This window comes from Vigna radiata, chromosome 7 (assembly GCF_000741045.1).
Source record: "Vigna radiata var. radiata cultivar VC1973A chromosome 7, Vradiata_ver6, whole genome shotgun sequence".
In the NCBI taxonomy this organism is placed as follows: domain Eukaryota; kingdom Viridiplantae; phylum Streptophyta; class Magnoliopsida; order Fabales; family Fabaceae; genus Vigna; species Vigna radiata.
The window spans coordinates 2,173,722-2,194,277 of NC_028357.1; the positions used below are offsets into that span (position 1 = coordinate 2,173,722).

Sequence of the window (20,556 nt, forward strand, 5' to 3'; positions counted from 1 at the left end):
ATATTAAAAAATAAAAAAGAGAGCTAAAAAGCGCATTGGTCGTATCCGGTTGGCACCGCGGTTTTGTTTGAAATCGAATTGGGCCCAATCCAACCCACGCAACCACACCACTCGAAGGTATCGTTTCGTCAGTGTTGCATCTATGCGCTGTCACTGCCAACACAAGCCACCATCACCCTCTCCCTAGATTTTCCTAATCTCACGCCCCGTTCACCCTCACCCTCACCGTCAAACTCTATATAAGGATAACCACCTCCCCCGAAACGCCACTCTTTCTTTCTAGGGTTTTCCCTTTCAAATCTCTCCCTCTCTCTTCTCTCTCTCTCTCTCTCTCTCTCTCTCTCTTTCTATGCCGAGTGAGTCGTTATAGAAAGGCGACGCGTTCCTTGGTTAATGATTTTGATTTTACTTTTCTCATATTAACCTAGCTCTTATGCATCTGAGTGTTTTTTAACTTTGATTCGGGATTTAATATGAAGCGAGCAAGGAAATCCAACCGGGTTTCGTGGGCCACTGGAGGGAACCTGTGTCAGGTATATACATTTGACGATCTTTTTTCCAAGATTCTCTGTTTTAGCCAAGTTTTTTGTTAGTGATTTGTTGTCGTTTATTCAAATCCTTCTCCTTTGCTGTCGCTGTGTGCGATGTCGTTCGTTCATACGCCCTATTTGGTTTGAGTTTTGTGTTTCGCTTTTGTTTTCTGCGATGATTCCTGACATTTTATGCACAGGCTGCTATCCAAGAAACAGGGGTCACTGCTGTCAATAATAATAATAATAATAATAATGTATATTATTTATTATTAAATTATTAAAATAATAACAATAATAATAAGGATAATGATAATCTTTAATAACTATAAGGAAAATGACGATCTTAACAATAATAGAAAAATTTATAATAATGATACTGAGAAGAGGAAGAGAATGAAAAAGAAAGTTTCATTGAATAAATTACAATCTTGTTAATTTGTTTTAAAATTTTGGTTAATTAAATGCGTCTATACGTAAACGGGAAATAAGAAGAAATACAATAAGGAAGACTACTCGTTGAGATCTTCCGTGGAAAACTTTAAAATGTTTTAAAAGTCTCATTAATTTCAATGGATGATGAATGTTTAATAATACTTGTTTACAGAAAAATTCGAAATTGTGAGAACGAGAATAATGAGAGAAAGAGTAAATAAGAAATACCGAGAGAAAACTTCAATGGAAAATTTTTCGATTTAGGTTTTAAGATGTTTAAAGTTCTTCAATGGTGCGTCACTACAGAAAATTTGGAAATCATCATGAGAAGAAAATAAGTAAGAATAAGGAAGAGCACTCTTTGATAACCTCACTGAAAAAAATTAAAACCTAAAGAAAATTTGGAAATCATCATGAGTAGAAAATAAGTAAGGATAAGAATAAGGAAGAGCACCCTTGGATAAACTCACTGGAAAAAATTACAACCTAAATGGTACGTTTTAAAAAATTCATTACTTTAAGTGTACATTAAGTCCATTGATACTAGATTACAGAAAATTGAAACTATGATTAATTAAATTTCGGTAAAACCTCTCAATGTAAACTATAAATCTTAATTACTGATACTTGTGAATATAAGCAAGTGTTGTTTCAAAAGAAAACTTTGAAAGTTGAATAAGTCAGTCCTCCGGAACTGTTGGTTAAGATGTATTTGCGTTATAATTTGGGAGTTGATGATGACACACCAAAGAGTTTGAGTGTTGCAGTTGATCTGAAAGTTGCAGAAGTTGATGACATGACCCTAAACTTCGAAATGTTTTTACAGATTAAAATCTGTGAAGTTTCCTTTGTCCTTTATTTGATAATCTTGGGTCTAGTACTTCTCTTTCGATGGTAAATAAGGACTTGTTTGGTTTGACAAAAGGATTTTTCACTTTCATATTTTGTTTTCGTAAATAGTTAGAAAATGGTCGTCTTGTTTATTGTTTGCAAAGACTTATACATTGTTTAACACCAAATAAAGGCCTATACGTTGTTTAACATAAGAAGACTTGTACATTGTTTTATGATAGAAATATTTGACAATAGAAATTAAATAAAACTAATATGATTTACATTTGTAATTATTTCTGGTACAAGAAGTAGAATATTTTCTCAAAGTAAACAATTCTTTGAACTTTGTTAATCCAACATTTGCATGGATGTATACAACTAATATTTTTTGTACTGGTAGCCATATCTTAAGATTTCATCAAAGTTTGTTGCAATTTGTTCATGACAGATGTTAATCTTGGAATGCAATTGCAAACAGTTGATTACCCCAAAAATGTTACACTAAAGATACATAAAAGTTATATTAATTTATATAATGTCTAATCCTTAAACCTGAAAAATACTCAAGATGTAAGACAAATTCATCAGTACTTTAAAAACCATAGCTTAAGGACACAGTTCAGCTGTCAAAGAATAACTGATAACAATAACTCAATAACAATGATAAGCACAATGATACAGAACAAGTAGCCAGGAGAAGTGCTCTGAAACAAAGTTGAGAAGTAGTGTTAAATAGAGGTGCAATAATATAAAATCACACTGCAAATGTGCAAAAGCTTGTGTGTTGCTTCCGGTGGCTGCTGCACCATTCAATACTGCTAATATAGTGGCACTATTCGCTGCTTTCAACTTCTATGCACGAATTTGTATGCATGTTGTCTTTGCCGCTGTTTCGAATTCACAAACATAATGGCTGCATTTGTACAGCCTAGACCTCGTCATTGTTCTCATTGTCATCGTGCTCTGCTACCTGGGATCCTACTCATGTGTTACACAGCATCAGCGAGTCTTCACTTCCTGTCTATCTCTGTTGTTGCCCTTGCGACCACACTGTTGATACTACTCATGTCCAGCAGTTCATGGAGATCAAAGTGGCATATGATGTGCTTTGGTGCTTCAGCCCTCTTTATTTCTAGCAAAACAGGAGAGGAAGAAGGTCTCCGTTGATGATGTGCTTCAGCCCTTCCTTGACCCACTTTTTCTTAAACGATTAACATAGAAAGTATAGTATTTTTGGTAGAAACTAGAGTCTATTTAGTTTGAGAAAACCTTTTCTTTTATTTCTGTTTTCACTTATTGTAATTTGGCCGAATATTGAACCATGAATTTGATGTTGTATTACTAGAAACAGATGCAATTTTTTCATGGTCACAAACCAAAAAAATTGTCCAACTAATACTAATTTCAGAAGCCTTATCACGAACGTTACGCCTGTCTTGTATATCATTTGACCTATAACAAAATTGAGCAATTAGAATGATAATAAGAATAGTGTCCAAACTATATACCAAAGTGTTTTAGTGGTGTCCATATGGTTTGAAATATTTGCTAGGGTACCTTCATAGGAAGGTAAATATACTAATCTTGATGTTTTTCATGTTTTATGCTATGTATGTTTAACTTTTTATGTGTAGTGGGTTTGTTCTATCCTTACATTAGCCATGTCAAAGTGTTGAAACTAGTGTTAGTGTTGTAAAACCTGGTTCGGACTGATTGTGTCAAATAGATGGAATGAGAATAGGTAGTATTATTGGTCTAAGCTACTTATTAGGTTCACCATGTGAATGAACCGATGTAAATTGGTACTTTTACAGTTGAAACAGAGAAGTTATGGGGGTGACCTGTTATTCAGATTGGTCACATATTTTTAATGCTGACATGATGTTGAATGGTAAAGTCAAACTTTAAGGTTTGTGAAAAGGGATGAAAGCCACGTTCCATCTCTGAACAACATGAATTTTACAAGTTACCACTTGACCAATGCATTTATTTTGTTATTGGTTCATGTAGTTCAACAATTAACCCTCTGATTCAACTAGTAACCCATTGATAATTGATCTGTGTTTTAAAACCTTTCTTAGTGTCATTTGCTTCATATATTTGAAGAGCAAATTTGTTTGATAGTGCTCCTTTGACTAAAAGTGGTGTGGTTTTGTGAGTAGCTGGTGGACGGTAGTGGCTGTATTTGTGGCTGATTAGGTGTTGTTGGAGGAGTGTTTTCAATTTTCCAAAGTTGAGGAATTGGGTGATTCGTGGATGACATAGATGAAATATTATGTTAGTGCAACAAATTTGGTTTGATGGAAATCATTTTTGGTGGGTCCAATGTAAATAATCCTTTTCATTTCTATTTTCCTTTGCAATCCATTTTTTTCCATGTCAATCCTTCTTAACTCTAAACAAAGTGTAAGCACTCTTTCCACTTGAAGCTGTAAAATGGCATTTTGTCTTTGGATGGAAATCCTACTATAGTCTAATTATCCGAAGATATCATGTGATTCATGTAACCAATCTCACTTAGTAGAATAAGGCTTTTGTTATTTACTCCGTAGTTGTTAATCACTCACAATTGTGAAGATGGGGAGTAAGTTTGATTTGGTTTATTTCAACATTAGAATTGAAAGAATTTGGTTTGGTTTAGATTTGGTTGATTTCAACATTGGAATTGAAAGACTTTGGTTATTTTTTTAATTGCTTCTAGTTTTTGCCTTTTGCATTCAATAGGACTAGGTTGGATATTTCTGTTTTATTACTGGTTTTATTGAATGCTTTTCCGCTAAATAATATGATTGTTTTAATGTGTCCTAGCCATGAAAAATTGTTCTCATCGGAGTCTTTTAATCAATTCTGAGGTAGAAGTGAGATAAATAGAATCATTACTGGAATTAAAATATTCTTATTTGTTTGAAATGTCAATTTGGCTTATGGTTTTGATTAATGATCTAAAAGCGAACCTTTTCAGGAAATGGGTAGCAGTTGATTGATTAGAGTCTCTGTTCATTTTGTTCTCTCAGTAACTAACTGCTTACCTAACGTTTGCAATAGCTGATATTGTTCTTTGTTTTTGGGTTTTGGATGGGATTGTAGTTCTAATAATGTATTCTCTTTAAACTCTAGGATGTTGTTATTGGTGAATTTCTTATCGTACGATTTCTAGATGTATTCGTCTCACGAGGCTCTAACATATCAGTATTTTTTTGATTGTGTATTTATACATTGTTTCTTTATTTATGCAGTGATACAACTTTTAGTCAACCTATTTATGATGAATACCACCTCCTCTTTTGTAACACTAATGATTGTGTCCTAACAGGTGAAATTGTTTTTGTCTGACGATTTCCCCTCAAAAGTAGGCCAACATTCGCAAGATCATCTTCAAGTAAAGACATCGATGCTAAATTCAAATTCCGCCATTAATGATCATACCGATTTGCCCCCTGGGTTTGAAAGCAGTCATTTCCTAAAACAAACAAGAGTTGATTTGTCCTGCATTTCCCAGATAAAATGGGAATGTGCTCCGCCGGTAAGTCTGTTACATGTTATTTAGAATCTCGTTTTGCATGTGACTAACCTTGTTGAATATTTATTGTTTTCTTAACCATTTTCTTCAACTGGTATGTTATCATTGTTCTATTACTATATCGGTTTCTGTATTTTTTTTTTACAGTTTATTCTCAATCCTGAATGGCGTGTTGTGGCGGGTGAAGAAAGCAGGGAGAAAGAAAATCAGAAAGCGAGAGAAAATAGGGTGCTTGAAGCTGTTTATCCCCGTCTTTCAGCCATTCCTCCTAGGTAAAATGTCTCACCTTAGTGTAGAAAGTCTTGTGGTACTTTTTTTTTTCCAGTCACTAATATTGTTGAGTTGGGATTGGGTGTTTAGCCCTTCTGTCTCTTTGGACGTAGAAGAGGAAGATTATGATGATGACGATACTCCCCTCATCCCTATCATTCCCATTGAAGAGGAAGAACCTGTGGATATTTTACCTGAAGTGGCAGTAGCTGGGAACCCTTTCCCCAATGTGCAGCCGAATAACCCTCTGCAATATGTATCTGCTGAAACTTCCATTCGTTCACCCTCAAATGCCTTTTATACTGATTCCTCGGATCCCTGTACAGGGATCCCCTTGGGTGGGGGGGTATCTTTCGGTATGGAAGCTGATTTGGCAGCTTCGGTTGTTGCAACCATTATGAGGAGTTCAGAGCAGGGATCCCCGATTGATATGGATTTACTGGTTAAAATATTTAATGATCCCAAAATGCTCGACAAGTTGATTAATGAACATAGAACTGCAGCAACCACCACAAGTGCTTCCACAAGTACTGTGGATACAACTCCTGGTGTTAAGCCTGACACTCCAGTTCTGTTGTCTATATCTGATGTGAAAGCTTCGGGGGCTACACCTACAAGTGCAGTGGGTTCATTGCCTTTTGGTCTGAAAACTACATATCCATCAGTTTCAGTATTGAGTCCTACACCTGACAAATCATCCACTAGGTCAGTGCCTGCAGTTCCATCAGTCTCAGTGTTCTCTCCGGCTCATGATAATCCAGTCACTGCATCAGTTCCATTGTCTAGGCCTTTATCTGGTAAGCCAGGAACACCCTCAGTTTCATTGCTCACAAATACACCTGCATCTCATATACCCAGGTCTGTTAGCAAACAAATTCACCATGTGTCAGGTGGTATTTCCCCTGCATTAAATACTCAGCCTCAGCAAGATACAGCTCTGGCATCTGGGCCAAAGCGAGCCGCTGCAATGGCTGGTGAATTAAGCACTGGTCCAGTGCCATCTCTTACCAGGAACTTGCATGCTGTTGTGAATCCGGTGCAATCCCCTGCTAGTACATTGCCTTATAAACTAAGCACAGGTTCATCAGCATTTGCTGTAAAGGATGCCAACTACTATAAAAACCTCATCAGGCAACATGGGGCAGATAAGCAAGATATGCAGGACTCACACATAGGTATTCGTCATAGTTATCTCCACGATTTGAAACCGGTACCTAACTTTAAACAAGGAGAAGTGAAACACAAAATCCAGAAACCATGCATATATTTTAAAAGCTCAAAAGGGTGCCGAAATGGTTCCAATTGCCCCTTTCAGCACGATGTTTCAGCTCAGTGGGGAGCTGGTAACATCTTAGGGGCACAGAGTGCAAAAAGATTGAAATCGGGACCATAGTTTTAGGGAAGAACTAAATCTTAAGCGGTATATTTTAAAGGAAAAAATTATAGCCTTCTTTTGTTTCACCGTAAAGAACATGCACATACAGAGAGGGGGAGAGAGTAAAAAGTGGGACATTGGTTTGATTAGCTTACCAAGTTTTCTGGGAGTGTTTTGGTGGCCATTTTAATTAAATTTTGGGCCTGCAGGAACTTTCATACAATTAGGTGGAGGGTTTTATGGTTCTTTGATGGGGTTTTATTGACGAAATTAGTGTTTTGGTCAAAATGGTACTTTCGTTTTTGCAGGTTGGGGAGAATTGTTCAGTCCCTGTCAAGTGGTGGCAGCCATAAATAATTAATTCACTGCATAATAAGAAATCATGAAAGACATAATAAAAGAATATACCAAGATTTTAACTCGACAAAGATCAAATGATATAATGACCAAATAATTAAAAGCTTATGCATGAGTAATATGATCTGCTAATGCTTTTGAAAGATACTTCACAGACCGCATTAAAATTTACGAATACAGTTTATTCAATGGCCATATTAAGTTTGGGCTAAACTAATACGTGGTTAAAATATGTGGTCGGTTATAGGCTAATTTCTAATTATCTAATCTGTCTTCAGCTATGCAAATAATGCATAATACAAAATTGTTGGCTCAGATGACTTTGCAAGTAAATGGTTCTTGCAGTCAACTGATCTTTTGTGCTACGATCTTTAGAAAGTTTTTGATAGTTTTTAAATCATAATTATATAAATCAAAATGAATTTTCAGGATTATAAGATGTCAAATAGAAAAAGTCAAACACAGCAGATATTTGTTATAATAGGTTGACAGGGTTACAAAAGTAAAAGGGTTATGGACTAGAATTCTTTTGTCTAAAAAAAGATGTTGTACTTGTGAGTAAACATGTGAATATTATTGGTGTTTCTGGTAATATCAGTTAACATTTTAAAAGTTATTTTCCTTATCTAAACTACTGATGGGTAGAGATTAATTGGTGAAAAAAAATAGATGGATAGGATGAATTTCATTTTTTTATTGTAATAGATAACATAAAAAAGTTATTTTACTTTTATTAAATATTTAATTCAAGCATATCCATTTAATAAAATTTCACTTTATTTACTCACGATTTTTTCATGGATAGGGTAGACATTTCATTAACTTAATAATTGTATTCCGAAGAAGGTTAAAAACAAATTTAAAGGTATGCATTAGAAATTTGAAAAAACTTAAATTGAGGAAAGATCTATAGATATTTCCTTTATCACAGAAAATAAAGTTGGTTAGATTGATTGTGGTTCATGTTAGAAAGATCTATAGCTTTCTGGAGATAACTAAGAATTCATTAATAATTTATGAAATAAATTAGAAAATTTTGATATCAATCATGGGATGAAATTACTAGTAGACGAACCACATAAATGGTAGATGACTGACTCGCCTAGAATTTAATATTTCGTAAAAATTAACATCAGAAATGACTAAGAATTTTAAACATATCTAAGTAAAAGAAAATTGAAAGAGTTTTATAAATATTTTAAGAATATAACGTAATTCCTAGAAATATTCCTTAATTTGAACAAGTTGTTCTTGTTTCATTTTAGTTAAGGTTAGCTACGTTGTTATGTGAACGAATAATTTAACGTGACAATCAGTTTCTTTTTTTCTTTTTAATTTTACTAGTTCAACAATCTTATGGAAGTGGTTTTTCATCTCATCACTGTTAACGTTGCTTTTAGTCTTTCAAAAAGTTTGATAAGTCTCTTAATCTTAAAAAAGTTCAATTTCAAAAACTTAGACGGTTAAACCTCAGAGTTAATTAATTATTTTTTACAAATTTTCATATTATTATTTCACTCATAATTTAGATGAATAATTTTGTTTTCTCAAACCTTTTTTTTTTTTTTAAACATGGCATGTTGTTAATGTCTTGTAGCTGAGTCCACCAAATAATATAATAACACAAATGAAATAAATTATATTAGACTTATGGCATTAACTTGAGTCCACGGCACTATTTTTTTATTTTGATATGCGATAAAAGAAAAGGGAAGTAGTAAAAAAAAAGAGTGAAACATATCTTTTTTCTAGACTAATTGAAAGAAAGTGAAAAATATAGTGTTTCACTTTGAGGAGCACCTATCCTCTTAATCAACAGGAAGGATGACAGTGTTTATTTGTGTATAGACTAGATACAACTAAATAAAGTTATTATAAAGAGTAAAGATTATTTACTAAGAATTGACAAATTAGATCACTTTTCTATAATTAATTTAATTTAAGATCAGAATATCATAAAATTAGGATAAAGGAGATTAACAAAATACCATTTTAGATCTAAATATAAGTCATTTTTAGTAGAGCTGTTAAAATGGGTAATCCGGCTTGATCCGGCCCAGTCCACTACGGGTTGGTCACTTAGTAAGTCAACTCAATCCGGCTCATTTATTAGCGAGCAGAAAAATCCGAACCCGGCTCGATCCACCACGGGTTGGTAGGTAAATTGGTTGATTCACTAGCCCATTTAATTAGAGTTTTTTTTTTAAATAAAAAAATTACAAACTTTCTATATTCATATTTAAACAAATTTTACTCCCAAAAAATTATGTTAAACTGAAGACAATTCAAAATAATAATAAAAAGTACAATATAATCCAAATGTCATCCAAAAACAAATGCAAAAAACATATAAAAAAACTTGCTCTTTGAAGAATTTCAGTGAAGAAGTGAGAGTGACAACACTGTAAATGAAAGCAAGTTCTGTGAGAGTGATCTGTGAGAGTAGATGTTACTTTTTTGGTATACACAGTAAGTGAAGAGAGTATTTTATTTTTTAGGGTTTCATAAATAAAATAATAAATTTAAAAAATAAAATTAGGTAGGTGGGTTGGCGGGCCAACCCGGCTCACCACGGGTTTAACCCGCATGAGCCGGGTTTAAATGAGCCGGTTGAAATTCGACCTGCATAAAAAAAGTTCAATTTTTTCAAACCCAACCCAACCCGAACCCGTGGTGAGCCGATTGACTCGCGAGTTGTGACCTATTTTAACGGCTCTAATTTTTAGTATGGAGTAATTAATATATTATTGCTATATTTACAGACTACATAAATACAAACTTTTATTTTTAGTTGGATAAGTTTATAGTAGTATTGAGAGATGATATCTTTCTATACTCTCTCAATATGGAGAATATGAAAACAACTTAGAGAGTTGTGTTTGGTGTGATATAGAAAAAACGTTATATGTAAAATTAACAAAATATGAGCTTTGAATGAAAAAAAAAGTAAAGTTTTTGGACATGTAGTACCAACTAAAAGGAATTTCGGTGGATAGAATAATGATGAATAAAGAGAGTCGTAAAACATGAATACAAATTCAAAGGTTTTTTTTTTTTTGGATTAAATGGATACTAACCCAATAATCAATATTTCATTTGGTGATATCAATCTGAACAAAGTTTTAATACGAAGAAAGATATGATAAGTTCATCCATATTAGTGACGTCAAAAAAGAAAGTTATTGGATTAGATATATTAAATTATTAGATTTTTTATTATTTTTTTGTATATATTTTGAACTTAGTTCATATTTCTTTCATTATAAATAAAGTATTTTTTGTGTATTTTCTAAATATGGGAGATTAATCTCATACATAACTTTTCATTATATTATGAAGTTGTAGGAAAACATTAGAAGGAGGATTAAATAAAGTTTTTTTGGAAAAATCTTCGTGTGTGACGCTTAAAAACTTTGGTAGTGGCTGGATGATTTACATTGGTTGTTCAACACTTAATTAATAGAGTTTTGTTTGAATCAAAGTGTTTCAAAGCTCAATGTTTTTCAAGTTCTTAGGAAATTTACTACAACGTTCAAGACAAATAACTCTGAAGAAAAATGTGTTTGGTAACAAAAGTGTTTAATAATGATTGATTTTTGTGAACAACTGCAACATTGATAAGACAGACATTTATGAAACTTAAGACAATATGCACTCGATTGATTTATACCGGTTCACTTAACTGAGCTACGACTAGTTCTCCTATAAAAACCTTTTAGAGGGTTTTGATAAGGACATATTTTACCATGATTTCAGTAATGAATTAAGAGAAAATATCAACTTTTCCTTTACCTTTTACCTTGTAAGTCCTAGTTTTCTCCTAGTTTAGTAAGTGGTATCGCTTGCCAAAGTTTTTCAACAAGTTTCACTAGATTTTCAATAAGGTTACACTTTGAGTTTTGACATTACTCCTGGTTTTCACTAGACAATTATGGTATCAACATAATCCACGACCTAGAATTGAGTTTCACTCACTTTCGGCTGTGCAATATTCTTTACCACTCCTAGTGTCCTTAGACAATTTCGATATCTTCATGATACGTTGTCTAGTTGAGTTTCACCCACTTTTGGTTGTGCAGTATTCTTCACCATTCCTGGTATCCTTAGGCAATTCAGGTATCTTCTCGATACTCTATATGTAGTTGAGTTTCACTCACTCTTGGTTTTCCTAGTCAATCCTAGTAACACTTGCTACACTAACTAGAATCGAGTATCACCCACTTTTGGTTGTGAAGTATTCTTCACCATTCTGCATATCCCCAGACAATCTTAGTATCTTCTTGATATGATGTCTAGTTGAGTTTCATCCACTCCTGGTTTCCACTAGATAAACCCTGTATCAACCCGATACACTATCTAGCTAGTGTTTAACTCCATCGAGTTAATCATTAAGCTTTTGTATTCTTTTATGAATATGCAATCAATCAAATTGCCTACAACTCCTTCGACGATTACTATCACAAAAAGGATGTGTTTACAATAGAACTCAATCTAGTAAACCTTGTAAGTTTTTCACTTTTCTTGCAAATGTAAGCTTCTAACTCTATATAGCTCAGAGTGTGTTCTTAAGAAGTTTCATTCTTTTACACGAGGATGATTGTTATTGTATGTTTCTTGTTTGCTTATCCTCTCTTCCTTCTCATCCAATGATCTTCTATCCGTGGGCTTCATGAGAAAGTGTATGTTAGACGATGCTTGTTTTGATCCTTAAGTCTTCATAGCCTTTTTCATACGTAGCAGTCATAAGTTGAAGTCTATTTTTCAAAGCAGACATGCTTTATCAGTAGTTTATCAAAAGTAGGTTGTACGAACTCTTCAACATGACTTTTGATGGTGAGAACATTTTGTGAATGTCTTCTTTGTCTCTAACGTCCACTTTTGACTCGTATGTGATAGGGCAAGTGGGATACTTGACATAGGCTATTGCAAAGAGTACAATAGATATGCATGCAAGCATATATGTCCTTTTTTTTCTTATCATTTTTGTTGTTTTGAAACATTATGAATTAAATGCGTGTTTAGAACAACTATAAGCTTTTAAAAATATATATCATTCAAGCAAGATTTGATCATTTAAGCATTTCTGTATAGATACCAAGCAGTTCATAAGGGTTTCATTGTTGGATGAAAATTTCGTTTTCTACAAGGTATCGTTTGGCCTATACAAGGTGTTTTAACAACACTTTGTTTAGTGATCTTAATTTGGTTCAAGAGTGTGTTTAGCGAGATGTCTTTCAACACATGTTTTTGGAACAATATTTATATCTTTTAGCATGTTTACCAAAAATATCATTTTGTAAGATATAGTGAAAACTCGTTTAGCATTGTATAAAAATATCTCATTTAGCAAGACTCTCATAATATATTGACGTATTTTGTGAGGAAATCATTTGGTAGTGCTTATACTAAGATATTAGTGCATTTACTAAAACTTTTCCTTAAACATTCTATTCTTCACAAAGATTTTTCATAAGAATCCTTTTCTTTCAATGATATATTTTTCACAAAGATTATACTTAGTCATATGATTATTTTGCTCATTGTTGTTTGTGAATTCTCAAAGCATATGAGGATGTTAGTCTTTCCCTCTCCTTATAATATTGATTAATTATGTGATAATAACGTTTTGTATTATATTTCTTTTCAAGAGTGAAGTTTCGTCCTTTAGTCTTAAGGGTTATGCATATGTTCTTTAGACGATGTTGTGACGCTTGTTTTATTTGACAGATTTTTGTGCCTCTTGTATAATGAGATCCACTTAGACACTTTTATAACTATCACTTTGTAAATGTGTATGTATCTTTTAAGCACAATGTTTTGACAAGCCTATGTGGGTTTTTCTTACTAATCAGAGGCTTCTATTAGGGGATATATTATGTCTTTTGAGCTTATCTTTTTTGCTATATTTTATGAACTTTGCGTGGCCCAACATAATTCTTTTGATTCACACTCTGATTTGCCTTTACGCTTAGATGATTCTATGTTGTCCATTATCCGATGTTCAACCACTTTTATTTATGACTACTCGAGAGTGGAATTTTGTTCTTTGCGAGATATATCTATGTCCTTTCCATTTTCTTAGATAATTGATTATTTATGATTATTTCGTTTAATGTTGTTTGTTAAACCTCAAAACCAAAGATGCTTCAGACGATCCAGTCTCTACTCTAGACGATCTTGTCTCAACATATTCAATATGGTATCTAGATCCTAAGGTTCTTTTGAAAAATTTTCATCGCCCCTGTCCACCACAGTCATCGTCGTCTATCGTCGTTGTGTATCGTCGCTATCGTCACCGAAGCTTCAGTTTCGTCTGGCGACCACATGGTTCTACTTGGCTCGGCCAGGCAACCCCAAGACTATTGAGATTGTCGACATCAAAGTCCAAATGCACTCTCACGCGCTAATTGAATTTATAAACATCGTGTTTTCCAAGCCCGTGTGGCAGCGCATGCGTCGCCTTCTCTAACATTGAGCACCATCATTGTACTCATTACAACTTCTTCTCTCTAGATCTGTACTTGTCTTGATTGGAAAAACTCGAACTTTTGTGGTTTTTCTCTCTCATGTTTATCCATGACTTCTTTTGTTGTTGTCTATTCTGGTCTCTCTTTTGTCACCAATGCATGTGACTCATCCATATATATTAATTATGTCAATATGCATTTGTCTATTGATAAGTTAGATGACACTAACTATGCGACTCGAGCATCAGACATTAAACTCTAACTTAAGATTCAGGGGTATGTTGATCATATTACTCAAAAAGTGACAAATATTGCTTCTATTGAGGCTCCTTGTTGAATGAAAATTGATGTTGAATTTTGCATTGTTCTCAAGGGTACCCTTCACTCTTTAAAACAAGTTTTTCTTTTGTATGACACATGTTTTAGACTCTAGGAACTAGCCAAAGTATTATACACTAATGATACTCAACGTCTTTATGGTGTTTGTCACGATCTTTTCAATTTGTTGCTTCATGGCATTAGGACTCTATGGCTGATTATATATGGGTAAGTTTTATGCCTTTTTTTTCATGAATTTAATGAGTTATTGTCTCATGCCTCTACTCATACCTAAGAAACAAAACAATTCCAACACAAAGTTCTTCATGGTATTGGCATTACACGGACTTGCTGATAAATATTCTCATGTTCGTGATAAGCTTTTGGGTTCACCTGTTGTACCCACTTTAGGTTTTACTTGTTCCATTCTTTTCGGTGTACCAATTGCACCTATTAATGATACACTTACTTCTGTTAATGATTCCTATGCATTAACATCTTAACATGATGATCACAATGGCTCTTGCAAGCCCCAAAAAGGACGTCACCAGATGTTTACAATACTGGAGTTTGAGACAAGTGATTGACACCAGATGTGAGACTCATGGTCTTTATCATCTTCATCTTTCTACACATGTTGGCACAATTGTGGAATCTATTTTTCTTCTTCATGCTCATTTAGGTCATCCCACTCTTGCTAAATTAGAACAACTTGTTCCTAGGTTATATAAGTTATCTAGTTTGGTGTGAGTCATGTCAATTAGGCAAGCATAATCGTATGTCAATTAGGCAAGCATAGTCGTAGTTCCTTTACCTGTAGTATTTCACAACATGCTTCCTCCCTTTTTACCTTAGTTCACTTTGACATTTAGGGACCTAATTGTGTTAAGTCCAATTCCAGGTGTACTTGGTTGTTTTTAATGAAAAAACATTCTAAATTATTTTATATATTTCTACTTTTTTAATGAAATTAAAACTCAATTTGGTGTTTCTTTTCAAGCTTTGCAAAATGATAATGTCCATGAATATCTTTCCTTTTCTTTTAAACAATGTATGGCTTCTCATGGCATTCTCCATCTATATGCTTATATACCTTAACAAAATAGGGTGATTGAGCGTAAAAATAGACATTTTATTTAAACAACTCATACTCTTTTAATTTGTGGGAAAGTTCCTCAATATTTTTGGAGTAATGTTATTCTTACTGCATGTTATCTCATTAGTTGCATGCCTTCTTTACTTTTAGATGATAAAATACCTCATTCTATTTTATTCTTCATGAACCTCTTCATCATTTACCTCTAAATTTTTTTGGATCTACATGTTTTATTCATAACTTTAGTCCTAGTGTTGATAAGTTATCTCCTCGATCACACAAATGTGTTTTTTTAGGATTTACTAGACCACAAAAAGGATACAAGTGTTTTTCTTCTTTTAACCACTATTTTGTTTTTGCAGATGTCACCTATAAGTCTTCTTATTACTTTAAAGGTAATTCTTCTTTTTACATATCTCTATCTAATACAGTCGGTATTCCTAATACAATTCATATTGCTGATCTTTGTGCTCCTCAAGTTATGTCTAGTTCACTGTTAGATTCTTCTCCACCACCATTACAAATTTATAGTCACAAACATTGTCTTCAAAAACCACCAAATGAATCAATTCAAGTGTCAACTATTGTGTCTCCTTCAACTCTAACAACTGAGTCTGACCTCCCAATTACCCTTTGTAAAGTTATACCTTTTACCCATAATCTCTCCCAATTACCCTCCGCGGTAATGCTTGTAGATGTTTACTCAGTGCATTGATGTGTTTTAAATGGATTTTTTTTTCAAAATGCTTAAGTTTGGAACTTAACTAATTACATTAATTTCTTAATCAGTTAAATTCTGCTTTATATGAAAATATTTTTCGTAAATAACCATAACTGTCACAACAGTCATATTTTTAAATACTGTGACATATATGTTTTGGTTAATCGATTACAAGCGCCACTTAATCTATTAAATGCTTAAAATGTAAATTTGTTAATACTGAAGAAATTGCTTAACCGATTACATTATTTGCGTAATCGATTAAAATGCGTCAGAATTGAGAAAATCTATAAATAAATGCATTACTCTCTCTATTCAACAACTTTTGTGATTCATAACTTTCATATCTGATTTGTTTGTTAAGATATTATTGTAGGAGTGTCCTGATTGCTTCAAGAATCACGATTGTCATATTTGGAAATTCATAAAGATTCTTTGAAGAACTTTGAGCTTCAACACTTTCTGCACATCAAGGTGTATCTTACCATATAAGAGTTATCTACAATCAAGGTTGATTGTGTTCCCTGTTGTTGTGGCCAGGAAGAGAACTTAGAGAAGTTCTAGTGACTTAAAGACAGGTATCTCTAAGGGTTGACAGAAAGAGGTTGTTCTTCTGGGTTACTATATTGGATTTGAAGTTAGAGAGGAGAGTGCATTGAGAAGGTTGTCTCTGTATGTCTTGCTTGTAAGAACTCAATTAATATAGTGGATTCCTTTAAATCTAAGGTTGATTGAAAAAAGACTGGATGTAGGCAGGTTGACTGAACTAGTATAAATTGTGGTGTTAATCTCTCTTTCCCTACACTTTTACTTTGTTCTTATTGTTTGTTGATTGCATTCCAAACAATCTCAAAAGATTTTAAAAGAACAATTTTTTATAAAGGGAACCAATTCACCCCCTCTTTGTTGAGACACTTGGCCTATTTTTTCTTACAATTGGCATTTTTCTCATGACATTCCTAGATCCTTCCTACCTTAAAATAATCACTTTTTTCTCAACAACATCATTTTTGAAGATGTCACTCGCTCTAAATGGACTTCAAACCCACTCAAACATCCAAAAATTCTTCAAAAGTTGATCCTAAAATACAAGATATTATGACCTCACCAGTAAATGATACCATTGTTGTCTCTCAAACAATAACTAATGAAAGTAGTGACACAAGAAATAGTGAAAATGGTTCCCGGCTTTTACTCCACTCCAAAAATAGAAATTGAAACCTCTTTAACCAGGTGACATCCATTGTCAATTATTGAATCGTTTCCATCTATTTGACATTTCACATTTTTTAACATTATAACCCATTGAGATATAAATTCCAAGGTCAAAAATGTTCTAAACCCTCAATACTTCTTCTTAACCTCCTTAAATAAAAGGAGTCAATGTATAAACTAAATAAATGGATTCAATAAATAAATTTTTCTTTTTTTCACTTCTAGACTCCATGTTGCTCCTTGAATTCCTTAGGCTTAGGGAAACTAATATATACAAATAAACTAAATACACTCAAGTCAAATAAATAAATTTTTATATTTTAAGACTTCATGTTGCTTTTTAAACTCTTCAAACTTGAAGGATCAATTGAGGATTAATTCAAATCCTAAAAGGCTAAAAATATTAGTTGTTAACAAATATTACACGAATAATGGAACTATCACGCTTTAATCATGAAACCTAGATAAGAATAAGATCCAAATGTTTTGAGAAGTACAAATCTATTACCACTAATATAAATAAATGGTAATCACACGGTAGACTTCATTCATTCATTACGTTTGTATTAGTGCATTTAAGTTAAAGATCATCTCCTTATACATCTCATTAAAAAGGCAAGGAAGAGCTTTTGTGGAAATGATCTCAACATTTATAAGAACAAGTTGCATAGTCAAAGCAAAATATAACAAATAAAAAAATTATTTATTATTATCCATCCAAAGTAGTGAAAAATAATCCAAATATAATTATTTAACAAGATTTTCTGGTAAAAAGTTGAAAAAGGAGTTATCAAAGTTATAGTATATTTACTTCAATATTTGACCAACAGAGAGAAGGAAACTATGAATCCCAAACTCTCACTCACTCCTAAGGGAGGAAATGAAATGGGTTGATACAAGCTAAAACTCAGAGTGGTAGTGAACAAAAATTTCAAATACCCCTCATATGCAAAACTAAATTGGTGACAATTTTTATCTTCAATTAAATTAGGAAACCATAAGCAATTATGAGTAAGAGATAATTATAAGTGGGGCATAAATAAATTATGCACCATCTGTTAACAAAAAACAACCATCCACTCCATTCACAAAGGAGACCACCATTTTGCATTTTTACTTCTTAATACATATAACATAAGACATTGTAATTGAAAATATAAACTCTGCAATGCAAACAAACTTATATATTAAAAAGCAATCAAACAACCTCCTTTTTTCTTTTTATTTCTCTTTTCATCTTTCATTTATTCACTCCATCTCTAATGATAATATTACTTTTCTTGCATAAGCAATTCTATGAAAATACAAAAAAAGTGACTTATAATATTAGTTTAACATTTACTTCTTCTAAAGTAAAAGTATTTTCCAACACATTATTTCATAATAACGTAGAGTTGTGTGAGGATATAAGAATTTTGCTCAAAGGTGGGGAAGGGTTAAATTGGATCACATGTTTCTCCTTTAATATAAGCACATTCAGATGCCAACAGAATCCAAAACGTATAAATGACATTCAAAATTACAAGCATACCACACGATTTTAATTGTCATGAAAGTAATATATCGTCCAAATACATGGCGCCTCCATGTCTGAAACCTGATATACTTATATCAGCAGATCTTGAACTCAACAAGAATCCTTGATATCTTCTACATATGTTAATAGGAGATAACTCCGTGTAATCATTTCGTCCTCTTAATAATGTGGACTCCACTGTCGGTATCCACAATGTCACTAAGTTCACCAACTTTAAGAGCAAGGGTTGCCTCTTCAAAAGGCTTCTGCATCTGGCCACGACCGAAAGGACCTGCACCCACCAAAGTTATTTCACTAAGATATGAATATCATGACTGAATCTAGATCCCCAATACATTGTGACGAGGGTGAGTTTGATCCTGCATCTAAAGGTCTACGTTACATTTTTGAAAGATTAACAACAAAGATAAACAACTGTTAGTGACACGTCCACTGCCCCGAACACCCAATAAGTAAAAATGAATAACTTACAAGATTAAATTGATATGGAGAAAATTCCATATAAAAGATGAAAGAAAACACAAACGTGATGTTTATGTTAAAGCTCACGAAAGGGTGTAAGATGTCACAAGTGAGCATTGGTGAGATATGTGAATTCTTATGAAACACAACAAGAAATGTCATTGAAAGTTCAGATTTATGTTCTGTTAATTCGAAACACAAAGAAACAAGAGTCATCGGCAGTGTCGGTGCCACTAAATGAGGCAGGCGTGTAAAGTGAGACAGTTTGAATATAATACATAATGCATGTAACCTATCCAACTTCAACTTAGCAACTATTACATCCTTGAAATTTTTCACTTTGAGCACTATTTCACCTTAGAGATATTAGATCCAGCATCAACCACCCCAAATGTGCTTAAAGTGAAAGAGTACAAGGATGTACTTGTTGCTAAGTTGAAGTTGGGCAGGTTTACATGTATTATGTATTATTCAAACTAACTGTGTATGCTCTTTTATTATCTCACTTTACATGCCCGGGTCATTTAGTGGCACCAAATCTACTGATTTAATAAATAATATAATTAGAAGACCAACTGGCAACTGAATCCATCAAAGGACAAAAGTTAGATGCAACTCCATAAGTTCTTCTGGTGCAATTCTCTAATCAGAAACAGAGTTTCATCACATTAATCCACATTGGCACTTAATGAAAACTTTTATCATACGGATTATCAGAGACTAAAACTCAAATTCTGATTTAGAAACATGACCAAAAGCACCTATGGAACTACATCTAACTTTTGCTCATCCAATTAAGCCCGTAAATTTTGTTCTGTTGTGTTCACAGTACACTATAACAAGAACTCCTCAGGTAACTAAACGCAGCTCCACAAGTCAGGCCACCTGCGCAATACTTGGGAACTATGAAGCCTGGATAATGCCTATGGCATGGGATACAATAAAATACGACAAGAATATGAGAACAAGACAAAATTTTGAAACGTTATGGATACGTTAATAAAAACGTACAAAATATGAAACGTTATGGATACGTTAATAAAAACGTACAAAATATTTTATATAGATTCTGAATATTGGCAAAGAAATTGACAATGATTCTCTCATTAATTAATAACTATAATGATCACAATTTACAAAAAGGATATTTGTGATCAAAACAAAAAACATGATAAGTAATGGGTAATAAAAAACATTATTTGTAGACCTCAAAAATAGCCTACAATGTACAAGTATTGTTGCTAAATTACTATTTAATGCTAATAATATCATTATCCTAGCCTCCATTACCATCACCCCGGAAACGCACAGCTTCTAAGTTTGATTAATCAAGAAACAATTCTGCCAATTCATTTCGCTCAGCACCATNATAACATGAACTTATCTCCACTATTGTCCCACAAACCTTGCCTCAATATA

General features: G+C 33.1%; 2 protein-coding genes across 3 annotated transcripts in view; one reads left to right on the forward strand and one right to left on the reverse strand.

Annotated features, from left to right (window-relative positions):
- Positions 1–54: 54 nt before the first annotated feature.
- On the forward strand, positions 55–7,271 carry LOC106769572 (zinc finger CCCH domain-containing protein 6). Of its 2 annotated transcripts, XM_014655244.2 has the most exons (5): positions 55–533; positions 5,113–5,322; positions 5,467–5,591; positions 5,680–6,386; positions 6,480–7,271. In XM_014655244.2, the coding sequence occupies exons 1-5, from the start codon at positions 474–476 to the stop codon at positions 6,980–6,982; spliced, it is 1,605 nt and encodes a 534-aa protein (XP_014510730.1). In that variant the 5' UTR covers positions 55–473; the 3' UTR covers positions 6,983–7,271. The 2 variants fall into 2 exon arrangements, with proteins under 2 accessions (XP_014510730.1, XP_014510729.1); XM_014655243.2 differs by having other exon boundaries at positions 56–533; positions 5,680–7,271.
- An 11,280-nt stretch (positions 7,272–18,551) lies between these two features.
- Positions 18,552–20,556, reverse strand: part of LOC106765422 (peptidyl-prolyl cis-trans isomerase Pin1) — a 3,240-nt gene continuing 1,235 nt past the window's right edge. Inside the window, exon 2 of the mRNA XM_014650037.2 lies at positions 18,552–18,946. Within this exon, the coding sequence (XP_014505523.1) occupies positions 18,822–18,946 (125 nt within the window). The 3' untranslated portion in view covers positions 18,552–18,821. The remainder of the gene's footprint in view (positions 18,947–20,556) is intronic.

Bases quoted from the DNA above. Each gene is read 5' to 3' on its own strand.
- LOC106769572 (XM_014655243.2), top strand. From the start codon at position 474: ATGAAGCGAGCAAGGAAATCCAACCGGGTTTCGTGGGCCACTGGAGGG. The intron at 534-5,112 runs GTATATACATTT...GTGTCCTAACAG, and splicing joins CTGGAGGGAACCTGTGTCAG to GTGAAATTGTTTTTGTCTGA. The intron at 5,592-5,679 runs GTAAAATGTCTC...TTGGGTGTTTAG, and splicing joins CTTTCAGCCATTCCTCCTAG to CCCTTCTGTCTCTTTGGACG.